This window comes from Siphateles boraxobius, unplaced genomic scaffold, assembly GCF_051911475.1.
Source record: "Siphateles boraxobius isolate OS27281-9 unplaced genomic scaffold, OSU_SipBor_1 25, whole genome shotgun sequence".
Classification (NCBI taxonomy): Eukaryota; Metazoa; Chordata; class Actinopteri; order Cypriniformes; family Leuciscidae; genus Siphateles; species Siphateles boraxobius.
The window spans coordinates 20,331,582-20,348,146 of NW_027508866.1; the positions used below are offsets into that span (position 1 = coordinate 20,331,582).

General features: G+C 39.1%; 1 protein-coding gene across 2 annotated transcripts in view; it reads right to left on the reverse strand.

Moving 5' to 3' along the window:
- Nucleotides 1–2,342, reverse strand: part of LOC143750170 (chondroitin sulfate proteoglycan 4-like) — a 445,241-nt gene extending 442,899 nt beyond the window's left edge. For both annotated transcript variants that reach the window (XR_013207120.1, XM_077243052.1), the window contains exons 1-2: nt 2,135–2,342; nt 327–490 (exon numbers count right to left, since the gene is read on the reverse strand). Coding sequence is in view for 1 of the 2 variants with exons in the window: in XM_077243052.1 (XP_077099167.1) it covers nt 327–490; nt 2,135–2,219 (249 nt within the window). In the remaining variant the exon portion in view is untranslated. The remainder of the gene's footprint in view (nt 1–326; nt 491–2,134) is intronic.
- Nucleotides 2,343–16,565: the final 14,223 nt, after the last annotated feature.

Sequence of the window (16,565 nt, forward strand, 5' to 3'; positions counted from 1 at the left end):
GGATACTAATTTGTAAGATTCCAACATAGTTAAGCTGATTTAAACTGATCAAAATATTTCACTATGTAGCTAATCTCAGTCTCTTATAGCAATTAAAAACCGCAATGATTGTGATGCATTCTTAATATAAAACCCTCTTTCTGTTATTCACATTAATCTACATTAGTTAAACTCTATTCTAGCAAATGCATGAGTAACATAAGGGTATCATTATGCAATTAAGAGTAACAAAACATCAAATTACAGGATTCAATAAAGTGGATATACAGTGTTGTATATGATGACCGCTTTTCAGTGACATGAATTTGATGCATTTAGTTAATCACCTGTATTCTGCCAGAATGCAGTCCCATCCAGAGGAAGTCCATCTCTCCAGCTGCCAAAAAGAGTAGGCCACTGGGTCCAGAGGTTCGGAACCGTACATGGAAAGACGTCTGACCGGACAACTCAACTGTTTTCAAATGCACAAAACCATCTCCGTAGAAAGAAGCTGCAAAGTATTTTGAACTCGCATCAATAGGGATTATATAAAATAGTTATTTGTGTGTGCTTAATACAGCATATACATAAACATCACACGTTTTTCACATTCTGCATTTTACAACACAAAGGGCACAGGTCACATTCCTTAAACAAAATGCCAGAGGGTAAGATGTTCTGAAAACAGAGAACTAGCTTATATCTTTCATTGTGAAACATATCTTGCTTTTTGAGAGATATAACACATTAATTAGTATCACATAATTGCTTCCCCCTAACTCTATCCATTTTTATCTGTCCTCATATGTGTGTGAATTATTCCTACATACTGTATGTATCTGAGTTAGACGCTGCTTTTGTCCCTAGTAAATTAAGAGTTTTATCGGCCTGAACAGCTCTGTGACAGCTGTGCCTAAAGCAGTTTAGACTAAGTGCTGTTATGTCTGCTGCCCTCTAATGCGTTATCAGAATTCAATTAATGCATTTAATGTGCTGAATGCCTTTTAAGAGCTTAATTTCTAGAGCACTGTGTCAAAGGGGTCAACAGGAGTCAATAAGCACAGTGACTGGAGATGAATATGCTTGTCAAAATGCTAACCATAGTAAGTTAGTAGGGGCAGGGAATTAAACGTAATTATTTGATTTTTCCACACGTGAGGGACAGATTGCAAAAGTATGTCCAAGTTACTTAATAAACTAATCGAGAAACACACAGCAGCTGCAGCAAACAATAAACACCTATTTTAGAAAAAGAGTCTGTAGCATCCATCCTAATGCACTGTTTGCTTAAAAACACTGGGTCAAAGTAACATCAAAGGAAATTGGTTCTTGTTACACAACTATGAAATGTTCAGTTACACTTTATTTTAAGGTGTCAGTGTGACACTGTAATTATACATTTGATGGCAGAGTAATAACAATTAACTACATGTAATCACTTTAGGTTTAGTTTCATGTAGCTAATTATGCATAATTTATAGTAACTACTACAGTAATTAATTACATGTAACATGTAACAAGGCCACTGTAAAATAGTCTTACCAAATATTCAATAGAGAAGAAATACACCCATGAAGTCATGAATATATGAGTATCATATATTTGTAAACGCTTAAAAACATTATCGTATCCTTTTATCAATGTTGTTTAGATGTTTTAAAAATGCATTTCATTGCAGATTACTATCTCTATTTGGTTTCGGACTGGGAGAGGTCGCTTCCCACATGCTGCAGGCAAACAAAATGAACTTGGACAGATCGGATTATATCTAATCCCATTTCAGACATGTGTAGTAGAAGTCACTTTGTGTGAGGTATTAATTACTGCTTATGTGTCACTACCTCCAAACGCGCCGTTTATAACTGGTTGTTTACATTTTCTGTAGTTTGCATGAATAAAAATCGTTCCATTTTAACAGAACTAAGCCTATTTAAATATATTAAATTACTGTGATAAAAAAAAAACTACAAATGAATGAACCACTAAAAAACCACAACAAAGTTATATTCGACAGAAGTGTTGTTTTAAAGATGAATGACTTTTATATGTATTATTTTTAATATTATTATTATTATATTATATTATATTATATTATATTATATTATATTATATTATATTATATTATATTTTTATATTGTATATTGCTGACACTCACCTCCGAAAGCTTGTCCACCAGTCAAAGAGAGCAGCACAAAAACGCGCCACAAAAACCTCTGCTCAAAGGCAATGTGAAGCCACATGTTTCATAGCACTTCGGTTCAAATGTGATGTCTTATTGATTTGATATTTCCCAAAGTACGTCCATTGTGCGACCTTAAATCATGCTTAACTTTAAATCACTGTACCTGCAAGTCTGTCCACTAAATAACGTCACGGGAGTGTGACGGGTTACTCCTCCCTTATGCATATAGTAGGTACTCGTGCGACAGGGGAAACTCAGAAATTGCCCAGACTCCTCAAACAAATTATTTAGTATGTAATGAAACGAAGTAAAATCTTAAAACTGCCAAATCTGTTGTGGTTAGTTTTTGGCAAAGGCTATTGATCTATTAATTTAGAATACCTCGAGTGATAGGGTGAACAATCATAATCATGTTAAAGCTTTATAAGTTTATAAGTAAAGATAAATGCCCCATCATTGACATAATTGAGATAAATTCAACACATGCGTTTATTGGCGTGTTTGATTTTAGTTTGGTCATAGCACTATGCACAAGTAAAAATAGTCTCATAATCTTGACAATGACCACTAGAGGGAGCAATCATACAACATAACCAGGGCCGTTAAACATAAGTATCAAAATACACTGTTTTATTATTATGAGAGTTAAGACTATAATAACATCGCTTCCTAAGCATGTGTCTTTGTGGAGTTTATAATGAACAAAGCATTAATTATTTTACTGTTTTCTTAATCCATTTGAAGTCAATGATTATCCCCTGTTGCTGTTTACCCTTAACATATCACATCTAAAGTTATAGATTATAATATCTCCCTCACAGGATTATGGTATTTTTTTCTTTAGGCCTGTTTTGTGTTCAGATCAGTGTGGGAAAACATCGTTATAATTTGTATTTGTGTATTTGCCCCTGGAATTGACTTTTACCAATACATTATTATTGTGGGTTTTTTTACCACACAGAAACATACACACAGTGTGTCCTTTTAATTTATACTTCAACTGAATATGGGAGGGAGTACCCCAGAGAGAAGGGGGAATCCCGTTCCAAGTATCATTTTAGATTGGAAGGAAATTCTGATTATTCATCTTTCCACTAAATTGGACATTGTGAATTACTAGCTATATTTCAGCAACAATTCATGTTACTTTGACGGATGTTCTTGAAAATACTTCATCTGCAGTAACTTTTTGGGTTGTAAATAAATGTTTTTGTGTTATTAGACACATATCTGATTACGTAATGCATTACTTGTAACATCAAACAAGTAATCTGATTACGTAATGCATGTTACTTGTGTCACAGAGTCACATCCTCAGCACCAGACCTCTCCGCTGTGAGACTTACCTGTTGCGATCCTGTCTTCAGTCATATTCTGTCTTCAGTCATCTGCCATCTGCACCAGCCAGTACCTGCAAAGAGAAGAACGTTGCTTTACTCGTTACATCAAAAAGTAATCTGATTACAGTATGCATGTTACTTGTAATGTGGTGCTTTACTCATTACATCAAAAAGTAATATGATTACGTAATGCATGTTATTTGTAATGCGTTACTTTACTCGTAACATCAAAAAAGTAATCTGAGTACGTAATCCATGTTATTTGTAATGCATAATTTACACATCAAAACCTGTAATGCATTACCTGTAATGCATTACTTTCCTTGCAAAATCAAACAAGTAATATGATTACGTAATGTTACTTGTAATGCATTACTTTCCTTGTAAAATCAAACAAGTAATATGATTACGTAATGTATGTTACTTGTACTTTACTCAACATCAAAAAAGTAATCTTATTACACAATGCATGTTACTTGTAACGCGTTACTCCCAACATTGATCATTTCAGATGAGATTGAAAACATCTCATCGCTAGTTTTTCCACAGTCTGAAAACCTCTATAGATCATGTAGATTTCAGTCTGAGGTTTTCTCAGAGAGGTGAGCTACGGTAGAAATGTGTCCATTTTGAACTCAATCAGAATTGTCAGCTTATAAGGGTAGATCGGTGTAGCATGAGCATTTTCTATATAGTCTAAGTTGGGTTTCCACAGAGTTGTACCTCCACCAGATCTTTGATGGAACCACATCCTCATGTTCTGATAAAGAAATATAACGTTCAACTTGTATGAAGTTATTCTCCGTCTGCTGGTCGAACGGAAACAAACTCAATTGCGTTTGCAATAATTGAAGCTGAATTATTTTCACATGATTTATATCATTTTACTCACTGGTTTGTTTAATACACACAGTATTACTGTGTTATAACTGTAATATCTTTAATACAGTATCTCTTCAGTTAACACCAAAAAAAGCATATACTGTGATCTCAAGTGGACATCTAAAAATATCTTAAACATAAAAAAGTTGACTGAGGCTTAGGTTGACTGAGGCTTAGACTGAGGTTATCATAGTTCATGCATGAAAGGGTTAAATGCACAGGATAAAACGTTATTACAACATATTCATGAATAAAAAGTTGTAAAAGCTATTTAGAATTTAGCTGTGCTGCTGTTCTTTATGTACTTCAGAATAGTTCCACAGTATATGAATATCGTATACCTCAGTAGCTTATATGAACGGACCATGACATTACCATCTATGCAGTTTAATTTTTGTAAGGCAACATAGACAGTGAATACAGATTTTGTAGCTGTAGAGGGCAATAAACCCATAATAAACCCAGCCATATGCAGATACGCAAAGAAAAGCAAATGTTAGATAACACATTAAAAAAGGATGAATTTATTAAGGGAGCATTCTTCTCCCACATTTTAACTATCTGGGGCATATTTCCTCCTTTCCTGGTTGATTTCTGACTCACATCCAAGTGTTGCCTTACACTTCTAATAACAATAATGGCTCTCTGTTCCCCGCTGTCTTTTAATATGACTGGGTTCGCCTTGTACTTTAACATGAAAAAACATAAAAGTTCTGTTGTTTCTGTTGCACTACTGAATCATCTTAACACCTTTATAAATAGCATACAGGGAAACATGTTTGTTATTGCCAAAGCTTTAAAAACCTGTTGTTTTTGTGTGCCAGTGACGTGGCCCAGATCCAAATGAAGGGGAAGAGAACGATAGGTCAGCATTGAAGCAGTTTGGAGAAACTGTTGACTGATTCACTTAAATTTGAATGTCCGTAATTGTTCGGAACGAACACAAGCCAGGTCTGTATCCTGTGATATAGAGCAGTGTGTTCTGGCCATGTGTTTACTGCCATTAACCCTATGGCTGTGGTGGGTGGAGAACAGCTGCTACATCAGGGGAAAAAAACCTGTATGTGTTCAGTGAAACATATGCTCAACTACACAAGTTTTACAATTAACAAACTATATGATTAGTTAAAGGGGTCATAACATGAGAAATCAAATTCTCCTTGATCTTTTGACATTTAAGAGGTCTTTGTACAATTAAAAGTTTAAAAAGTTTGCAAGTTTCACAGCTAAAACATCCTTATTATAAACAAAGCATTTATTTAATCAAGCTCAAAAATGGCTCCTTTTGATATTACGGGATCTGTGATGTCACACAGGCAAATGTATTTGCATATGACCGCCTCCAGAGCAAGACATTGACGAATAGTTCAGATACTGAATGCACATCTGTATGCTGAATTACAGCATACATCAAAAGCAATTAGAAGCCATTATAATAACTGACGCAGAATACAGTATACAGATGTGCGTTCAGTTTCAGATGGACTTGTTTCAACAGGACAAATGGAAGAGCGAAAGAACAATAGCTTTGACGCGTCCAGTTTAAACAACTTGTTTGTGTCTCTGCAGACTCGAGAAGGATCCCTGAGTCAAAAACGAGTGTATTTTTTATTTTAATGGCGTCCCGGATACGGATAGTGTCGAAGGATTATATGTTTGTTCAGAGCATTTTGTTTTGTATATGAGGCACAGTGCAATGGAGAGTTCGCAAAGAAGCTTTAGTTGAAAGATGAAGCAGCAACTGTACTGAATCTGACAGCAGCTGCATCACAAACCATAAGCAGATGATTTCATAATGCTTTGTCTGGAAATTACGGTTACATATGGACAATGTTTTTAAAACACTTACTCACATTCAATACTGTTTCCTGTGCATTGACGTTAGTGTCACAATCCAGGACTCCGCAACCTCTCTCTCTGGCCAGCAGAGGGCGCCCTCGCCCGTATATTGACTCTCACTAGCACTACTTTTCCCATAAGCTTCATTAATGACTCTGATCAACATGCCCAGCTGCAGCCCATCTACCGGGCTATTGCACCACGCACAACTCTCAGTGCGAAGTTTTGTTTAGCTTTTGTGAACACTACCGAGTGTTATAACCCAGTGACTGCCTGAACGTTTCTCGACCCCTTCTGCCTCGGACTTCTCCTTGCCTGCTGCCTGCCTAAGTTACCTCTGCCTGGTTCACGGACTCTGCCTGTTCTCTGCCTGCCCTGATCTTCTGCCCGGCATTAGACCTCGATTTAGTCTTGTCTCCAGAGCAGCTGTCTTTGACCCTTGCCTGTCTGACTACTCTGTTAATAAACTACACGCTGCAAATGGATCTCTCTGAGTTTGGTGATTCACAACAGAAAACTTCGCCACAACCAGATCCAGCAGCAATGTCAACTTTGTCCGCTGCCTATTCAGCCCAAGCTGATCAGATCGCTGCCCACCATCATCAGCTGAGTCATCTCACCTCGCTGATGGATGAGCTGGTCAAAGCTTTTTGAGGTCTCCAAGCTTCGTCATCGGTGTCATCACAACCACAAGCCGTCTCCGCTAATTGTCAGCCCTGCACCGGTCCCGCCCACCGCGACTCCTCGTCTCGCGCTCCCAGAGAAGTTCGATGGGGATCCCGACAAATGTAAAGGCTTTATTCTCCAATGCTCTCTTTACATCGAACGACAACCAGCGCTGTACTCGAGCGACACAGGGAAGATTGCCTTTGTGTGTTCTTTACTGACGGGGAGGGTGGAGGACGACTGTATGGAGAGTCGATGGTTCAGCATTTCCGTCCTTTCCAGTGTTTCTTCAACGCTTCAGGGAGGTCTTAGAGCACTCCAGGGAGGGAAAGAGCGCGGGCGATCGCTTGCTGGAGCTCACGCAGGTAAGATCAACCGCCGCCGAGTATGCTCTCGCGCATCGCACCCCGGCCACACAGACTTCATGGAATGACGACATGCTCAAGGTAATCTTCCGAAGAGGCCTGAACTATGATCTGCAGTCTGAATTAGTCTGTTGTGACGAGGGCAGGGACCGCAATTAGTTCATAAATCTCACAATCCAGATTGACAATCTCATGCGATCCCACCGAGCAAGTCACCGCGCCATCCCTGTTCCTCGCACTGTTCAAGCTACTCAGGCCGCGACCCCCTTTCGCACCGATGAACCTGAACCCATGCAGATCAACACCTGGTAGACTCTGGTGGCGCCGGAAACTTTATTTCTGCAGACTTTGCTCGACAACACAGCATTCCACTAATCTGTTGCCCTTCTTCCCTCGCAATCGAAGCCATCGTCGGAAGGCCATTAAGCTCCGGTCACATTTCTCATTCTCACCCAAGAGCTCCAGCTGCAGACAGGGGCGCTGCACTCTGAGGTTATTCAGTTCTATGCCTTCCACGGTCCACGCACCCCTGTGATCCTAGGCCTGCCATGGCTCCGTAAACACAATCCACAGATCCACTGGAGAACCAACCACATTGCCCGCTGGGGCGCGTCCTGTCATTCTAAGTGCCTCACTCCTATTGCTCCCTCTTCCATCCGAGTCATCTCCATGCCCTGGAGAGGGCTGACCTGAACGATCTCCCTTCCGAATACCATGATCTGACAGAGGCCTTTAGCAAAGCAGGAGCCTCACAGCTTCCACCTCATCGCGACAGCAACTGTGCCATCGATCTGCTACCTGGATCCGTACCTCCCAAATATCTTTCCTCTCTCCCATCCGGAGTCAGAAGCTATGAGGAGATACATTGAGGAGGAGCTTGCAAAGGGCTTCATTCGGCCCTCCACGTATCCTGCATCCGCCGGGAGGCCTCCGACCCTGCATTGATTATCGAGCCCTGAATGACATCACTGTAAAGTTTCGCTATCCACTCCCCTTGGTACCAGCCGCCTTGGAATTACTCCGTACGGCCAAGTACTACACCAAGCTCGATCTACGCTGTGCGTACAATCTCATCTGCATCAGGGAGGGGGACGAGTGGAAGACGGCCTTCTCCTGCATGCCGTTCGGCCTGGTGAACAGTCTGTCCGTCTTCCAGTCGTTCATCAACAACGTCTTCATAGACATGCTCCACTGTACAGTCATAGTGTACATTGATGATATCCTGATTTACTCTGACACCCTCACAGACCATGTACAGCATGTTCGGACCGTCCTCCAGAGACTCATTCACCACTATCTGTACGCCACACTGGAAAAGTGTGAGTTCCACTAGACCTCCATTTCGTTCTTGGGGTATGTCATCAGCCCGGACGGAGTTTCTATGGATGAGGGCAAGGTCAAAGCAGTCCGCGATTGGCCACGGCCCACAACCCTGAAAGAGCTGCAACGCTTCCTCGGGTTTGCCAACTTTTACCGACGATTCATAAGGAACTTCAGTGCCGTGGCAAATCCACTCACCTCTCTGGTGAAGAAAGGAACACGTCGTCTTCCATATTCATAGATGCCACCTACGTCACTAGAAATAGAACGCCGCCATATTGACGACCGATCTCGCCAGGCGCCACCCAAACTGTCCATTTGAATGAGAGAGAAAGACAGAGATAGATGGATACAGTTTTAATTTTATGCTCCGATCCTTATTTGTCACCCCCAGTATTTCTTTTGTCCTTTATCATCTGCCCCAGACTTGCCCCAATTTGCCTTCCATGATATATATATTTACCTTGTGCATAACCCCTCCCCATACAGTGGGGATCGCTTGAAGGCTTTCAAAGAGTACAGACGCGTATCAATATGCTGTGGCTGGATGGGATACAAACGTAAAAGTGCGGCACCTGGCCACCAAGGATTTATATTTAATCATGGGAAGTCATGGGAAGAATCTCACAGGCTCATTGCCATTAAAAACTTTGAAACCCCCTGCTAAAGAAAATATTGGAAATTCATAAGAAATAAACAATCGTTTAACTTTGATGAAGCCCTTTGTATTATAAAAAGAAAATCAAATGTATGATTTTGGTGGTAGTTTGCTCTGACTAGGTAGCGAGTTGTTAGCTAGCTAAGTGGCTTAGCTGGTAGCTTGCCAGCTTTTAGCCACGGCTCACGGTTAGCTGTCATTAATCTGGATTAGGCCTGTCGCGATAGTCAATAAATCAATTAATCGCACGATAAAAAAAATGAGCTCCATCATTTTTCCGGCCGCGTTAATTTCCATTTGCATGCTTTGTTTTCCTTGTCTCTCTCTCTCTACCAAAGAGACTGGATGACAACCCTGTTTAAGAAATAACCGACATATTTTACATGAATACTCTCCAAAACGGACATTTAAACATAATGTTGTGTGTATTTGTCCATTCAGACACGAAACAGAGCTCAATTCATTACTCGCGCGCGGTATAGGGGTCTATGGCTGCACGGTTCGGGTCGGGTGTGTGCGCACAGAAAGATGAGACATGATACAATATTAGACATTCATACACTATGAGACATTTCTTCTATCCTTTTCTTTTGGTATAGATTAAAATACCAGTTCGGGGTTCCTCTTTCGTCTGTTGTTGCAGCCAACTGCACAACATATTGCAGGCATTAATGAGACCGCCGGTCGTCAAGATGGCGGCGCAAAGCTACAGTGACGGCAAAGCTACAGTGAACGAATATATACATATATATGCTATATATATATTTTATTTTTTATTTTTTTATTTTAGCAAAAAACTTTATTAGCATTATAAGTGAACCTCAGGAAACATTTTAAAATCATATAAAAAAAGCATGACACCTTTATTGTAATGAGATCTAAATTTACACTAAGTAACACTAAGACTTAAGAGCAAATGGTTGTTTCAAACACATCATTGAGCCTGAAATGGTTGCATAACGAGAAGGAAGAGTACATTATATTAAGTAGTTCAATGTACATTTTTCTTCCCAAGAATCTTTTTCAGCGATTATCAAAAATGCAGTATCCCTGAGACTGCTCCAAAACCCACAAGTTTTGATTTGACAGATCAGCGTCGGCCCTCCAAACATCCTAATTATTCCAATATGTAGCGGATGGAAAAAGCCAGTGTTGGACCGAGTAACTGGGCTACATGCAGACTTCATTCGTGGATCATGGTGTAGGCTGACACCAGATTGCATAACAATCCACTTTTTTCTAGCTCTGACTGCCATGAGACAGGCCGTATCCGGAGTGTACGTAGACAGCAGGACTCTGGAAAAAGTCTGGGACTGTGCAATGGCAAAAAAATTGAAAGCAGACAGAAAATGCTCTTGCTAATACTGATATGTTTTCTTTGATGTACATTTAAAGAGGAAATTTAAACATTTATGAACACAGAGTTGTCACTTAATAAATGGCTTCCCTAAAGCGGTCACATTAAAATTCCTTAATAAACACCATGCAAAAATATTTTTGTGCCATTAACTGAATATTTGTGCCATTAACTGACATATAAAAAAACATATGTATTATTAAAGTGCAACAGAAGAAGTGTAATTTACAGTTTTTTATAATACTTATTACTTTATTTTCAGACAAGCCTGAAATTTTTCATGCATAACAGTCTATGTTTACAACAACCAACATACATTAAACATCGACATACACTTAAACCTCCCAAATGAGGATGCTTTGTTGATGGTAGTAATTCATTATGCAGGATATGAAACCATATTATTAGCCAGCCTTAGCAAATGCTCTTCTTGGTATGCTCTTCTGTGAGCTCTCTGTGCTTACTTCTAACCCTAACCCAACATTCAATTCTCTGAAAAACTAAACAGGCTTGCTGAATTGAGTATTTCTAAGCATCTCAAAGGTTTCGTGCTCTTAGCATCCAATAATTCACAGAATAAAATGCTTTGTGGTTGGCACAAACTATCCTTGTTGTAAGGGAAGCTTTTTATTATTTTTTTTATAAATAAATACTTTTATTCAGTAAGGACACATACATTGATCAAAAAGTGATAGTAAAGATTTTTACATTGCTACAAAAGAAATCTATTTCAAATAAATGCTGTCCTTCTGAACTTTCTATTCATCAAAAAACCCTTAAAAAAACACGGTTTCTACAAAAAAATATTAAGCAACACAACTGTTTTTAACATTAATCATAAATGTTTCTTAAGTATCAAATCATCTTATTAGAATGATTTCTGAAGGATCGTGTGACACTGAAGACAGTAATGATGCTGAAAATTCAGCTTTGCATCACAGGAATAAATTAAACTTTAAAATATATCACAATAGAGAACAGTTATTTTAAATTGATATATATTTTACTAATATTTTCTGTTTTTACTTTATTTTTGATCAAATAAATGCTGCCTTGGTGAGCACAAGAGACAAAAACATTAAACAAATCGTACTGACCCCAATCATTTTCATTTGAAGTATTACAATGTTCAGCATTCTGGGTTTATGGTTAGAAAATGGCTTCATAAATGCACCTGAAATGTATTTATATTGCAGACCTGCTGTCTGCAACCCAATCAGAACAAACCTGCAATTCATTTATGAGAACCGCTGCCCTAAAGCATCTAGCAATGGTATGTGTATAAACACAAACAAGCATGTTCACAATCTGACTGATATTCTATTGCATTCAAATTCAATTAATGTGGATCTGCATGCCTGCAAGACACCCCAGACGAGGGGCTCCACACTATCAGAGCTCAGGGGAATTCCTCTGACATCTGATCTTCTGAATCTAGACGCTTGATGGAGGGGCTGAGGATGAACACTGCTGAGGATGAAGAACTGCATTGTGCATCCATCACACAGTGGTTGGAAGACACACTTATACACAAACTGAAGAGAGATAGAAGCACTTGTGAAAGAGGGCAACAACAAAAAGCAATGAAGATCATAATTCTCAGAAGTTGATATGTTATTATAAGAAGAACTTACATACATCAACTTCTATTAACAACATTGGCTGAGAGATTGGATATTTAGTGGTGTGGAATATCAAACAAATCCCCCGTGAATAGGGCTGTTTTTGTGTTTTTTCTTTTGTCGTCTGAGTAGAATGGATATGTCTGTGACTGAGGAGGGAAAAGCTGATCTCTGCGCAGATACTAAAGGGATCTGATGTTAAGAAGATTAATGAAAGCCCCCATACCCGCCCACAAGGTGAGTCTCCCCCAACAGAAGCTAGTGGAGGATTACAAGTTTTAATCCCAGGGGCAGAGGCAATTACACTGTTTAGACTGAAAGAAACGCACAAGATGGAGGCAATAACAGGTTTTAGAACCTGAGGCATATTCATGGTGCAGAGCCGGTATTACTATTGCTATTATTATTACTAGAAGTATTAAACTTCAACTCATAAATTGTAAAGAAGTGGGCTACTTCTTTACGTAGATAGAAGATACCTGATTTACAATTTTCATATTAAAAAATATAATGTAGACTTACCTACATTAAAAAAAGATAAAGACTCTGGATAAATTGAGAATTGTTGTTTCTAACAGAGATCACGATTTCCCCACGATTCTGGAACAGACAACTAAACAAAATAACATGCAATAAAATGTTGCAGTCTATTTAAAATGTTTAATTAATCTGAATTATTTTTTTTTTTAAATCGATTTGAATGAATTATTCAACGACTCACTCATAAATACGCCTCATTATGCCTCATTACTGGATGACTCAGCCCTTTTGAACGAATTTCTTTAATGAACGATTCAATGACAAATACATTTGTTAACAGTCACTTGTAATCAATGTAATTGAGACAATCATTTTTTTGGAAACACCAGTGTTTACTTCCAAACTATAAACATTTATCCCAGTACTTCTGTGATAATCTGAATTGTAAATAATGATACTGTGTGGTTGAAAAGACTGTTTGTGAAGCTGTTTCATACATGATAACAGCTCGCTCTGGCTCAGCGGCAGCGCCGACGCAGATGTGAATGTTCCGGTGTGATTTTGTCAAAGGTTTAATATAGACACAGGAGAATCGCTGTCATTTAGGAATAAGATCATGTGGGTGTTTGAATAGAGTGATCTTTTAACGATTAATCGTGCAGCTAGGGACCAGAATGTTATGGATATTTGGGGGGTGGGATCTTTTGTCCTGTACCCAACCACTTAGTAATGCCCAAAACACCCTACTAACTGCCTATCCACAGACTACCACTAAGAACTCCCTAACAATGAACCAGAACATCCTTTCAACAAAAAGCAACACCCTAGCAACAACTTATTAACCACCCATAACTCGAGCAACCCCTTATTGACGACCACAAATACAATACCAGTAGCTTAACCACTCAAAACAACACTCTAGCAACCTCCCAGAACACCTTAGCAAAAGCCTACAAACCGACTAACAACACCCCAACTGCTAAGCCATGCGCTAACAACCACCTTAAACAACATACCAACACAAGTTGGCAAAAGTTTTGCAGAGACAAGCGCCAGTCATATTTTCATCAAAAGATGTAAAAATGTAGCAGTTTCTTTAGAGAACCATCTATGCACTGATGCTTTAAGGAACCCAAGAGGAAGCTTCACCTCAAAGGCCCCGAAGTGAAACCAGACTTCATTCGTCCCAATGGAAAGAATATTTACAATGTCAGAATCCTATTTGATTGGACAGAAAATCTGATGAGAAGCTGAAGTGCTGGGTGATGTCATCAAAATTATTGATCCATACTGGCGGAAGTCTGAGACTGTAAAATTTGAACGCTTATATCTTCTAAATGCAAATTTTGTCATTGTTTTGGAGCACACTAACTTAAAGATAACAGTAAGTCTAACAAATTCATAATAAAAGGCAAAAAACTTAAAGGGAACCTATTATTATGTCCATTTTTACAAGATGTAAAATAAGTCTCTGATGTCCCAGAGTGTGTATATGAAGTTCTAGCTCAAAATACCCCATATATTTTTTATAGAATGTTAAAATTACATTTTTGCCACAATTTTTGTGTGTGTCCCTTTAAATGCAAATGAGCTGTTGCTCCCAAGTACCCCAGAGTGCAGTCTGGACGATGGGGCGGGGCAACACATGTCGCTCCGCCCACCCCCAATTTAATTGGTTTAATACCACAATCCTATTGGTGTAAACGATTCAGGTCTGAGAATGCGCATTTTTTTATGTACGATTTTGTGAATGATTTGGCCATATTAAATGAATATTAGATGCTAACTTTAATCGTATATTATTATCGGTTTACCATGGTAATTTTACATCCATAAAACATCTCAGATGAACTGTAATAAAGTGCGCGCTCTCACTTTCATTACTGCCGTGACCAGTATTGCTCCGGAGACTTGGTACTGATCCATCCTAACAACTTTTTAGCAAAACCTGTGTTTTGTATTGTCCCTTTGAATTGATACTCGTTCACAAAGCAGTCTGGAGTAAAATGATTCGCGCAGACATTAACAAATTTAGGTATATGGTGGCGCATTCTCTTCTATAAAACTAATCCACTGCGTCTTCAGCGGTTCTGATGTTGAGAGTACATGAAGACTGTTATGTTCATTCTTACATCCAACAAGAAAACACCTGAGTTGCTTACGAGACATTTTTGTTGCTACAGCTGCTCCGGCATCGATACAATGGCGGACAGTGTACATCTCGCTCAGGGCAGGTCCATGCTAAGTTGATCATGGCCTTTTCCCCTATAGTGAGTGTGTCTATGCTAATACGGCAGAGTCCGTCAACAGTCGTGGGCGGGGCCTGTACAAAGTGGCGTCGCTTTGCCCGGAATCTGTAAACTGCTTGTTTTGAGACACTGCTTATGATTTATGGGGATTAAAAAAAGGAGTGGATGGATTTTTATTATTATAGGGTGGTTGTGTACACACTGCCCACACACATTTATGTTCAAACAACATGTAAAAATAAATTTTGCCTTAAGAGGTCCCCTTCAAATGTACCCTAAATAGGATACATTTTTGAGCCTTGTGGCAGCAATCTGTTTAGACAGCGCAATATGTTAATGCCAACACCATATATTATAGAATACTAACAATTATAAATGATTTGCTGATATTATAAGCAGTTTAGCCATGCAGCGAGGATGTGGAGGGATATTTAGTGAGCATAATCTCTGCTGTGCTGATTGTGGTCTTGGACATAGACACACAGCAAAACAGTCTATCTGGAACATTGAGATGATCCAAGCTCTTTATCTCATCAAATGTGTGTGTGTGTGTGTGTGTGTGTGTGTGTGTGTGTGTGTGTGTGTGTGTGTGTGTGTGTGTGTGTGTGTGTGTGTGTGTGTGTGTGTGTGTGTGTGTGTGTGTGTGTGTGTGTGTGTGTGTGTGTGTATGTGTGTGTGTGTTTCTGAGTCTTTTGTCATTCGAAATCAGGTCATACACTGATTGATGCCCGGGGTCTTCCTAGATCGAGAACCAGGCAGACTTTAGTGAAGCAGAAAACAGAATGGGAAGACAGGAAGGGAGTGTTTGACAAACGTACGGGCATATTGTGATAACCACCACCTGGAAACTGCACATCCTAAAACAAGTTCAACATCCTTTTTTAGTAGAAACTTTGCACTCAAATCTTTATAACGGTAATTAGTATTATCTTGCATTACGATGACACTCCAGTTAGTGTTTGTGTTTTCCTTTTTCCATGCTTCTTGTGAAGCCCTGTATGAGTAGCTGAGACAACAGCGGTTTGCCACAGCTGTGTTTACCACTTTGGCCCCATTTCCACCTCTCAAGGCGGGCTTCGTTTAACAAGCCTTTTCAAAAACATTCAGAGCCTCTAACGCAGAGGACAACAGAATAAGCTAACATACCTTTATCAGCACATCCTTCTATTAATGAAGTAGCACATTGCCATAACAAAGCCATTAGCTTTGCTTTATGTTACAGCCGACATCAAGTCCTGTGGCTGAATAAGCGAAAAGGGAAAAGCCACTCTCTGCCATGTGAGGTCATCTGCTGTTTTTCTTCTGTGTAAGGTTGAGGCCATCTCAGGAGATTGTTTGTTTTTCTGGTGACTTGGCTGGCAGGAGCGCTCTAGACGCTCTCAAAGCTTCTGTGATTGTACTGCTGAGGCCCACATAAGGCGACCAGACTGTTTGTCTTGATGAGAGGACGAGATTTCAAAGTCTACGCGAAAAGCTAAGAGCTCACTGTAGAAATCTTGATTAACATATAATAAAATTATGCAAGTTTTTTTTTTCAAAAGAGATAATTTCATAAAAATATGTTAAGCTCAATCTTCACGCTGAAATAAAATGATATATATAGAAAATGACTATTTTCAGAAAAAC